The sequence below is a fragment of the Calidris pugnax genome, unplaced genomic scaffold (genome assembly GCF_001431845.1).
Source record: "Calidris pugnax isolate Ruff unplaced genomic scaffold, ASM143184v1 scaffold186, whole genome shotgun sequence".
NCBI lineage: Eukaryota > Metazoa > Chordata > Aves > Charadriiformes > Scolopacidae > Calidris > Calidris pugnax.
Genome location: NW_015090994.1, coordinates 1,537,051 through 1,549,305, shown reverse-complemented (window position 1 = coordinate 1,549,305; position 12,255 = coordinate 1,537,051). Strand labels below are relative to the sequence as shown.

At 33.2% G+C, this 12,255-nt stretch overlaps 1 protein-coding gene across 1 annotated transcript in view; it reads right to left on the bottom strand.

The window, feature by feature from the left end:
- The window catches only part of PDE3B (phosphodiesterase 3B), a 128,217-nt gene that overhangs the window by 7,192 nt on the left and 108,770 nt on the right, over positions 1–12,255 (bottom strand). The window contains exons 10-15 of the mRNA XM_014954836.1: positions 8,916–8,953; positions 7,762–7,777; positions 5,633–5,730; positions 3,243–3,354; positions 2,553–2,666; positions 246–445 (exon numbers count right to left, since the gene is read on the bottom strand). Of these exons, the coding sequence (XP_014810322.1) occupies positions 246–445; positions 2,553–2,666; positions 3,243–3,354; positions 5,633–5,730; positions 7,762–7,777; positions 8,916–8,953 (578 nt within the window). The remainder of the gene's footprint in view (positions 1–245; positions 446–2,552; positions 2,667–3,242; positions 3,355–5,632; positions 5,731–7,761; positions 7,778–8,915; positions 8,954–12,255) is intronic.

Here is a 12,255-nt window from a genome sequence, read left to right as displayed (position 1 = left end):
TTTTCAATTTTATAAATTGAAAATTATTTTTACACACATACACAACCAATATGTACAAAACACATTGGAATTTATCGGGGGCCGGGGGGGGATATTACACAACTTAACTACAAATTCATTTCCCAGTTTCTTAAATCGGGCAAATGGATCCCAAACAGACTACAGCAGGGATACAGAAGAAGAAAAGTTTCATTATTTTGATTGCAGATAGAGACAAATAATTTTCTGGTTAAAGAATCTCTTACCTGAGGTGCATTGGTAGCGACTAGAAAAGCATTTGTACGACCAGGATGATCATAATCATGCATGGCAGCTGCTACATATAAAGCCATCAACTCCAAAGCAGGAATGTTTGATGCCAGACAACCATAGCTATCATCAGCAATAGAACAACTTTTTGAAGAAGTATAGCTGACTCGAACAGGGGCAATGCCACTAGCTTCATCTAAGAAAATTGAAAATACGAAAGCAGCTGACTCGAACAGGGGCAATGCCACTAGCTTCATCTAAGAAAATTGAAAATACGAAAAAATAAAGTATTTTTAGAACATTATTGCATTCATATTTTTCATACATTTTAAATGACTCAGCCAGATACTATTGTGAACATAATCCTTGTAATTGCGGAGCAGAATAACTAGCAAAGAAAGAGCTATACTTTAAATAAAAAGTTATGCTATTGTTTATAGATAAACCAGTAATTTTTAAGAAAAGTTGAAAGAAGGCTGGTTCAGAGGAATGTTTCATCAGGCACAGAAAGCAATATAGTGGGACAAGGGACACTGGCCATCTAGTCTATGTCTCTTGATTGCAGTAAAGTTGTCATTTAGATTAGAAAGCAACCATAACAATCTAAGCTTTTAATTATTAAAATGCATTTGTAGGTATTTGTTCCATGGAAGGCCCCAATAAGGCCAAGAAAGAATCAATCAGCAACACCCTTAGTATTTCTATAATTTGCCTATTTCTTGAACGCGCAGACCTATAGGAAAAGCTTGGGGGAGAGTAAAAACTACTGCAAAAGGAACTAAACCCACTAAGTTAGAAATATTGGCATGATAAGGAGATTCACAGTTTTATTCTTCTCTTTCCCCTAGACAAAGTCACAACTTAGTAAAAAACAAAACAAAACAAACAAACAAACTACCACAAACAAACAAAAAAAAGCAAAAAGTAACAGTATTTATTTCGTCACTGCATAATAAAAAGGGTCTCTTTTGCCTTAGTAGAATAACTGAGGATTAAAAATCCTAGTAACATTTATACTGGAGGAGTTCCAAAGCAATGAGACTATAATTTCTTATTTTAATTTTACTTTTCTCTTAAGGGAAACAAAACAATTCTTATCATTTTTCTTTCCTCCAGTCGAGTCTCCAGTCCCAACCCTTTTAATACTTAGAGAAAGAAAACGCAATAGGGTGCAATCAGTGGGTATGGACAAACTTGGAAAAGGAGAAAGGTGACAGCAGAGGGGCTAATTAGTAAGGAAGAAATAACATATACTGTATAATGTTTAATACAGTTCCCAAATTACTTAAAATTACAGCCCTTGGGCTGTTGGAATTTTTTTACTGCACATACAGAACAGTTCTTAGAGAGTGATTAATTTCCCCATTTTATTTTTCTTAAATACATATATTTTAGTATGAAAGTGGATATTTAGAATAATTATACTTTGCTTACAGTATGTATTTTAGTACAACCTATAACTGTAAATTTAAAAGTTAATTCCATGAAGTCACAGACAACACAAAAGCCAGTTTCATTACAAATAATGTCATACAAAATTTGAATTTGAAGTCTTTATTTCTCTTTCAGGGATGCTCTTATGCAGTTATTGTTAGCATAGTCAGTTCAGTGCCTGAATGTCTGCATCTAATACAGAATTCTGCAACACCCATTTTTATACTAAAACCATTGAGGTCTTCAATTAAGTTAAACACTTTGACTTTGGTATTTTTTTCTTTGATCTACTTAATTTCCCAATAAAGTTAAGAAATATTACTTTAATGGATTTCAATACGCTGACTATAGCAGTATACAGAGGTTTAATTTAGCATAGAAACTTTATTAAGTGAACCTGTGTTCTTGGCTAACAAACTAAACACTACACATCTAATATTTTTTCTAAAAATCGACTGCTTGATATTTCTATAAGGTGTGTATTAATCATGGAATTGTCAGAGTTGGAAGGGACCATAGAGGTCATCTGGTCCAACTCCCCTTCTAAAGGAGGATTTCCCAGAGCACATCACCCAGGACTGCATCAAGGTGGGTCTTGAAGATCTCCAGAGAAGGGGACTCCATGACCTCCCTGGGCAGCCTCTTCCAGGGCTCTGGCGCCCTCACCATAAAGAAGTTTTCCCTCGTATTTGAATGGAACTTCCCATAGTAATTAGATGTTCACCATAAAGAAGTTTTCCCTCGTATTTGAATGGAACTTCCCATAGTAGTTAGATGGTTTCTTCCAGAGTAATTTGCTTTACCTATTGTAGTTTCGTAAGAAACATTCTTACAGCAAAAGAAAAAAATAAAATAATAGGAATACACACCCATATCACTTTCCATTATATGCTCGATATGCATTTGCTGAAATCCAGGAACTGGCCGTGTTGTCAGATACCATACTGCATGAAGAACATCTGTGGCATGGATACGATTGTGATCTGAAAATTATCAAAATAGAATCAAAAATATTATCTGAAACATAATCAAAAGGAGCAAAAAGAAAAAAAGAAATGTAACGTGTCAAATTTACTCTAGGGTAGATTTTGATGACGGTGAAGGAAGGGAGGGAGGTGGATGGGGGTGGATGGGAAGAGGCAGGTGGGGGCTGGTGTCTTGTTTTGTTTTGTTTTCCAATAAATTTGACTGCCCTAAACAGCAAGATGAATACTTACTGCCAAATTCTGTAATTTCTTATTATTCTATGATGGGCCTAAAACAAATTTCTATTAAATCAACAAATATTCTCGCATTGACTTCAGAATGTTTGATTCAACTACTCATTCAAAATTTTTTTAAGATTATATTCACCTTACATATTAACAAATTCAGTTTTGGAGTTCACTAATTCTTTGTTGCAATTCATTAAATCAGTTCTAAATTCTGACAAACGTATTCATTAAAAATAGTTACTAAGTTCAAACATTGTATACCTCTATTAAACATTAAACTAATACACACATTAAAGGAGATACACTAATAAAAAAGAAAAACATATGTAATTGGATAGTACTTACAGGGAATATCTCGGTAGCCATTTTCTAGTGCACGGAAGTAATTCATGAATTCTTGAGTTGGGATTTTGAAAATTTCAAACAAACCAGTGTCTTGAAACAAGGTATAAGTTACCTAAATACATATTAAAATGAATTTTAGTCTGAAAAATGTACCTAAGCATTTTCTGTTTTTTTTCAATTTTAAAATCATCCCTGTTTTTAACATTTTATTTGCTGCCAAGAGGTAGAAATTACCCAAATTCTATTAAAGATTATCTGAAAACTATCATCGTAGAAATGTTTAACGATTTTTTAGCACAAAAATGTGGATTTTTATCATCTTGTCAAACACAGAATAATAAAGCTTTTATTTCTTTACTGATAAATTCTATTCACAACTGATTATTTTTAATAATATTCTCCAAAACTTTCATAATGTTAAAGAACTCATGTTTTATTCCATTAGTGACTCCAAAATAAAAAATATATGTTCTTACTCCTTAATCTTACTTCTTATCATTTGAGCACCTGGTGTTGTGGAAGGTGTCCCTGCTCATGGCATTGGGGGGGTTAGAACCAGATGATCTCTAAGGTCCCTTCCAAGTCTAACCATTCTATGATTCTATGATTCAAAAGTTCAAATTATTTAACTATAGTAGCAGAGCCATTAATGTAAAAAAAAAAACCAAAACCCAACACTGTATTTATTTTTGAGACTCTGGCAGATAAATCCTATTTGTTTTATTCATTATGACTTGACTTAGCTCCTTTTAACAATGCCAGCTGGTAAAAGAAAAAAATATTTCCAAAATGTAGTCAGGACACCCACACATGTATATCCTGTGCAAATATACTATGGTTTACCAGTAGAACTTAGTGACTACAAAGACCTAATCCCCCCCAGAACCGCAAAAATTAAGAAAGCTTTTCAAAACAAGTCACTGCTACTCATTTTTATCACTTCTTTCCCAGAAACTTGAGAGGAGGAGTAAGTTGTGAAGTGTGGGAGGTGCTCAGAGGAACACGGGAGCAAAATGAGGGGACATCCCTCCTTCCACTCGTCCCAACCACTCCCCGTACACATACCTAATCTGAGAACCTTACAGCTGGACATCATAAAATACAGTTTTTAACTGGCTCTTAAGGAAGATATGTATCAGATGCTTACAGCACAACGGACAAAAGGACTGGGGCAGGAGGAGGAGAAGGACAAGTAGTACACACAGATACAATATCAGGAAGAACTGATACAGAAATTCTGGTAGAGTTCAGTAGAAACCTGCACGCTGAAGTACTTACAGGTTTGAACTATCCCCTAGATTGCACACAAAGGAAACACAAGCTAACGTGGCTCACAGAACAGTAGTATATACTACAGCAAGGACACCACTCAGAAGTGCATTTTGGCATTCTGGTCTGTACATTAACAGTTGTCACTAACTGAGGTGACAAAAGACCTGAAAAATTGATCAAACAAGATTAACTAAAGATTTAAAACAATACCCAGAATATTCTATATTATGAAAGAAAAGATAGTGTCTAATGATAAAAATTAAATTATCCCTATTATTTTTTTTCCTGTCTCCAGTCCAGGTGCAGGACTATGATTCCAGCTGCACCTGAGTGCTTCTGACCTGTTTCCTTCCCTCTAGCTGACTGTTCCTAACATCACCCCTGAACAGGAGTAACATGCATTCTACTCCAGATATTGCCAATCAAAATAGTTTGTGATCAGATCAGAAGCAAATCCAACTCATGCTATAGTTCCCTGGTTGCTAAATCCAGCATAAAGAAAGAGACAGAAGCTTCCAGATGACACTGATGAATGGGAGAGGCTGGGAAGAGCAAACAGGATCACACTTTTTGCACCTGCCAGTAGATTGGCTTCAGCACAACATGAAACTGCATGAAAGAGCTTAGTAGTAATTCAGAAAGAGATAAAAGGGATACTACATGCAGAAAGCAGCATGGAAAAAAAATCCCATTGTTTGTAGGATCAAGAGGCAAAAGACTGCCTAAAAGATCACTTCTCTTCCCCCACAGGTGTAGCTCTGGCAGAAATATTTTACTGAAATAAAGAAAAAAGATATAGTTGACAAACAAGGTAGTAATTCTGAAAGCAGGAGACAATTTTTCATAGGAAATGGCATATTACCGCAAAACCTAAGAAGTGTGAAGCGAACCTATTTTTACATTGAGAATAAATTTCAGAAAATTTGGAGCCAGTTGTCTATAGATAAATCACTTTTTATGTTTTACAATGAAATGGAATACATGAGAAATTATATTTCTACTTTTCAAGTTAGCATTCATATGTATATGTTGACTGCAGAACTTCTTCACGGTTTAAATAATATACATAAGCAAAACAGCTTTATACACCCTCCCTCATATAGTAAAAGACAACAAACCTCGCTAAGGATCCTTCCAGACTGGTCTCCCATTTCTTGAACAAGGTCAAAAATTTGGAAATTCCAGTTGCTCATCTTCTCTATTAGTGAATCGTGGTCTAATAACTTTTCTAATGTAGGACTCTGCTCCCCCTGTGTGAGAGTAAGATACTTTATCTTCTCTAAAATAACAACGAAAACTAATTTGACAGTTGTATTGGCAAAAAAAGCCATGAAAATGATAAATCATTATTGAACTTATTGAATGGTGCTCTAACTCCTGCTATGAGAAAATCATAAATCAATAGTACAAATGGGACAGTTAAGGGCTAAACATTTTATATTTTGAGGCAGCAGATTCCAGGGCTTTCTGAGATGGTGCTAAATTTTCATTCTTAATTCTTTTAAATGAGATAAGTTAATAAAACAAAGCAAAAATATGCATAGGCTAACAAAACACTTATTGGGTTTTAACAGGTCATTAATTGAACAAGCTTTACAAAAAATGATATATAATCCCAAAAATGTTAGTAAAGCTTCAAACATTTGTCTTCCTGCATGAACATTCATTTGGAAGTCTCACTGAAACTGCCATAAACTGCCAAAAGAAAATACTAGTTAATCAGTGTTTGAGCATACTATCAACATTAAAAGTACAGAAATGAATTTTGATCAACATAAAAATTATTATAATCACCATCTTTCTTGTCATTTGCTAGTGAAATTTATGCAAGCTGAAAATACACAATTGTTAAATGGAATTTTGAATTCCAACGATGCACCATTTCCCTTTAGGGATTACAACTCTTAGCAATGCAAAGACCTCTTTACATCTTGTTAGAAATGATAAAGAAATACTGCATTGATAAAAGCTATTGCAACTGGTTTTTTGCAATTACATGCTTACAAGCAGATTATTTTGTGTTTGATCGATCATTTCCTTCCTTTCATCTTTTTTCTTCTCTGTACGGTGGAAAGATTCTTTTGTTACACTAGCACTTCCAATTTCACCTTAAAGAAAATACATACATAAATACTATATCAATAATTTATTTGTAAATTATACTGTCTAATAATTCTTGAATTGACATACAGATTCTTCACAGAAATCTAAATAATAGCTTGTTTCTGAACCATTTTTATTTTAGAATTTAACAAAAAATTTGTTAAGGACAAAATGTATTAGGCAAACATATTTGAAGATTAAGAAAAGCTAGGAGCATAACTTTTTACTTGTAAAAATTAGTTCAGTGATTACTTTAGCTCATATGGCAGAGAATTGGTTTGATATATGGAGTACAGAACTATAAAGCTATGAGTGGAAATTATTATAAAATCCTTACTCTGAAGCAGGCAGTATTTTAGATTATCTTGATTATCCTAAGTCACAAACTAAAATAAAATATATGCATATGAGTTACTTAAAGTATAGAAAAATTTTCATGTAGATATAAAAAAAATAATTTAATTGTCTTAAAAGAAAAAAAAAATAAATATAAATATTTGTCTATTTTGAAATCCTACCTGATTTTCTGTCTTTATATTCTGCAAATTCCGGTTCTGGTGTCGGAACAGGCTTGAGTATCTGACGTCCACAACTTATAGAATACATGAAAGATATTTACAACATTTAGCAATTTTCTTCTCTTCCTACTGCTGAGTTGTACTGAAAAATACCCGCTAATTACTTTTCTTACAAAGGCGTACTTTTGAAGGTTACTCCACAAAATGACCTTTGTATTTTTCTCCTAAATTTGGCACATACAGATTTAGTCTGTACTTAGAAAATAATGAAACATCACCTACCCAAGGCCTGACCTCCATGAATTAGTAAGTAGAGCTAATTATTTAGAAAGAATTCAGAAACACAGAATTCAATTCCCAGGTAAGAAGTCCTCCCTTTTTAACAATCTGTAAAATATTGTTACTTTACAGTAACTGCTGCTTTCAAAGATGAGCCATTTCAATTCAAAGGCATACCTACACCATTCTCTAGTCTCCCCTGGATAACATAGTTACAAATTATTATGACATCATATGCCTTTTTTTCAATACCTGTAGATGTATAGGTATTTTTATATTTTTTCATTTTAACTATATTCTTTTCAATGCATATGAAGTTTCTAAAAATGTAACAGAGTTTACGGTACCTGCTACACATATAAGCTAGAGGTGTTTTAACTTGCTGCTGAAAATCTGGAGAGCCAGATGTGTATCCTGGAGCCTTATGTATATTAATGCTTGGTTTTGTAAGAAAATCAGCAGTATCAGGAAATTCTACAGGTGACCAGCTGCTGAAAGCCCCACTGGAGACAGATCCGTGACTAGGTGAACCCACAGGACTCAGGCCAGGAGAAGCACCTTCCAAAACAAACATTACATGGGGTTCAGAAAACAATAGAAACATTATTGTTCAGAAAGACAGAAATTAAATGACAAGAATCTTTATTAATTGTAAAGAATGTGTAAGTTTTCAAAACACACTGTACAGTTCACACTGTTAAAGACATTTAAAGTAGCAAGATATATTGCAAGTTTTAAGATCTACAGCTCTGCAGCAGTCTGGGCAACACATCTGAATGGGCAAACTATGTCATGTGTTCTAAACCTGTCTTTGGTTTTAGCTTTGGCAGAATTTTTATCAGTAGCTGAAATTTTCAATATTCCTTTCTGTTCAGAATTGCTTTTTTAAAATTTTCCAGGTAAAAAAAAAACATCAAAATCAATTCAGTATTGATAACTGACCTAGACAAAAATCTTTTACCTCATTGTTTTGCAATACAGAAAAAATATGCTTCAGACATTTTTTTAAAATAAAGTAAAAAACCCAAAGTGTTGTAATCATATTTTTGAAGCAAGGGATTAAAGTGGGCAGATACTGGCCTTTTTTGACAGTGACGTACATTTATTTTATTGGCATAATAATCTATTTAAATCTGCCTAATAGGCCATTGGGGGAAAAAAAAAAACAAAACCCAACAACAATCTACAGTTTGCTTATGGGTAATTAGAGATAAAAACAACCAAACAACAAATAACTCCATCTTTCTTAGGTCCATGAAATTCCCCATAACTGTTCAAATGGTAAACTAGGGTTTACGTCAGGTTTCTGTCTGTGAAATCTGGGAAAGCAAGCTGGTAAATCTGGACTTTGGCTACTCTGTGCTTAACATGTGCCTAATAAAATTTACAATAAAAGACAAGGTTTTTCAAAGTCTACATTGCTAGATGCAGAGAGAGAAGATTTAGAAAGCAAATGTAACTTCACTGCTGCAAAGAAAGATCTGGAAAGCTGAGAAGCAACCTGTAAACTCACTTCCAGAACTAAAACAGTTTGATACTCTAATGTTGGTTACTTAATTTCATGCTTTTTAGATGTACACATTCAGCAGGTTTTCATGCATATCATTGCACCCTGCGTTTTCCACAAGATTCAAAGTAGAAAAGTGCAGAAGGCAGCCCAGCTTTTTATGAACTCAGAAACATTGAGAATGTGCAAAAATGTTTTTCCATGCAGATCTGTCCTGAGTTTGCTTGTTTCCTGGTGTTTGGAAGGGTGCAAGGGAAAGAACCAAACCATCAGGAAGTAATACAGAGAAAACGAGGGAGGTTTTGGTTTTAAAAAAAATTAAGAACTGGATTCATCTCTCTCAATCCAACCTGCATATTTAACTTTTATAAAACAAAATTACGAGACCGGTTGTCATTTTAAAATCATGCTAAAATGGATAGGCATAAATGTCAAAAGAAGTAGTTTTCAAGTTTTCACTTAATATGGGGAAATAGATAAACTACAATCTCTGAAATACTGATATGCACATTATTTCAGCACTGCTGTTACAGAATCTACTAGCTTATTACACTGACAGCATTAGTATAAAATCTATTCCAACTCCTTCCAAAATTTGTTTAAATATTTCTCTTAGATGGCTATCAGGTATTTAGGAGTCAATAGGTACCAACCATACTGAACATCACAAAATGTCACAGCTTCATAGCATTACGTGAATAACTGAGATTTCTACAAAGTTAATGTGAACTGTAATTTTGAGTTTTCTTAGAAGCAAAAAAATAAAATATTTTAAAATTATATGCAACATGCTGATGTTATTTTATTATTACATTTACATGAAAAAACCCAATCCTAATACATGATGTAGTAAGCACTACCTTCACATCCTGCCACTAAGCTATACAAATTGCATGACCTTACCTCCTCGTCTGGAACCCATATGATGAGCCAATGTCAGAGAAGATGATCTTTGCTTTGGTATTGTCAGCAAGTTTGCACCAAAAGACCCATTTGAATGAGATCCTTGGCTGAAATAAAACAGTAAGAAATTTTTCGTTCCTACCTTGTCTTCCATTTTTATTAAATAAAATGCTTATAAAATAGCCAGACAGCTCTGTTACAGGTCCACTGCGATTCAAGAAAAATAGAGTACTACAAAAAAGTCGAATTCAAGATCTGCTAGACAATACACATCAATTTTATGAAATAAAAACTGCTGGGTACTGGGTGAAAGCAACAGAAAATTTTATGCGGTCCTAAAATGACACAAGAAATACATTCAGGCCACGTGCCATAGGTTTTACTTTCTAACATGGTATTTACTTTTCTCAAACGCTTTAACAAAGCAGGCTATTTTCTAACAGACACTTAAAACATTTAAAAGATTGGTTGCTTTGGAAATATGACAATCTTAAACAGCCATGGCTTGCTTTTCAAATAAATTTTGCATATTTAATTAATCATTTTATATATTATAATCTTAAAACTAAAGTTGGTTTTGACTTAAAGTCATATTGTACTTCAGTGGCTAAACTGTTAAACTCGATTATTTAATTATGCCATCTGCTGTTCTAGGCATGAAACTGCACTCCAAAATTCCAATTAAACATTTCATTTAGTAAAAAAAAATGTGATATGCAATTAATTATAACTATAGAGATGTACGTTAAAGTGAAAATAGTCTATTTAAAACTAATTATTTTGTTTCAGTATGAGAAAACAGTATTAAACAAAACAGTTTTAATTGTGCTTAATCAGATTTCAAACAAAAGTCAAGTACAGAAATAATACTTGGTCTCCCATCATTTGTTTAAATATATAAATATAAGAAATGAGTTAAAACACAGATTTATTCTCCTGAAGTCTGATGCTGACACGTTAGTCAAGTCTAAAAAATATTCAGGTTGACAACTGGGACAGATTGAACTTTTCAATATTTGGACACAATTTAGCTACCATATTTTACACATAATTTTTTTAAAGCACATAAAAATGCTGCCAACAGTACTTAGTGTAGAAAGAGTATATAAAACCAAATCAAGAATTGCCTTAAAATAAAACTGCAGCTCTCAAGAGTTGCTTTTGAACCACTGTCTGGAGGGCTAGAAAAAAATTCTGGAACATGAAATAAAATTTTGTAGCAATATTAACTTATTTTACCACTATGTAATATCTTACCTTTCTCAATTCAGCTAGAATTCAGTTGAAAGCAGTCATTGTACGTAAAAAAAAATATTTTTGATTTCTTATAAGCTTTCCTCCTAGTGAAGTTTGCTTTTCTACTCTCCCTTTTTACTATTAGCCTAGCCTACTCCTTCCTTCTGTCCTAACGTTCCTTGGGTCCTACATTGGGCTGTATCATCTCCCCAAGGCAGGAAAGCCTGTCTTTTTATTGTTGGTATTTTTCTTACAATTTAAGGGGCTGACTCAACACCCAGAGGCAATGGCACGAGGTGCTCTAGGAAAGCAGGACTGCCTCTTTTGGCACAGGAATAGCTGTGCCAGTTCAGCTATTTCATCTAACCTTACCTGTAAGAGAAGCACCCATGGGTGCATGAAAATACAGTCTTTGAACATGAAAATTCAGCATGAAAATACAGTCTTTGAACTACTACGGCTACTACTAGCTTCTTCAATTATATTTTTTACACAGAAACCAATTAAGTTTTACTATGTAAAAACCCCAAGAGCTTATTTTATTAAAGGGGAAAAAGCCACCAACAAGGACAAAATTATTCAAATGGTTCACTTTAAAATTAAATATAATATTGATAAATAAATTCTTAGACATGTATAAACTTTCATCTAGTACTAGTAATTATTAGTAATCAGCAGAACTCATATTTTGTTTAGAAAAATGCACCTATTATACTTTTCTTATTAAACTATTAAACTCTTTAGAGATACTAAGTATTAAAAATAGAATTAAAAAATAGTAAAACCACACACATTTTTATGGATTGAAGCTGCAACACAATTTCAACCATCTGTTGTACTTTTCTTACAAGATATTGAGCCAAGCCATACATATTTACACATTTAAATAAAACTGAATATGTAAAGTTTCACTCATATACAACATTAAACAAAAAAGAAAAAAAAGTATGTTTATTTTAATCCTAATTCAAAATGTAATCTTAATTCTGGAAGGAAAAGCTTTATTTGCATCATATTGACTAACAAGAAGAGAAGACACAACTTTTTTAATCCACCTTACTGCTTGCTTGATGACCATAGGAATAATAAATGTTGCAGTACACACAACAGTGGCTACCAAATGCAAGAAAGTATCATCTTCTAATTAGAAAACAAATTTTGGTGTATGTAGAAGTTGGAAAGTGATACATATTTT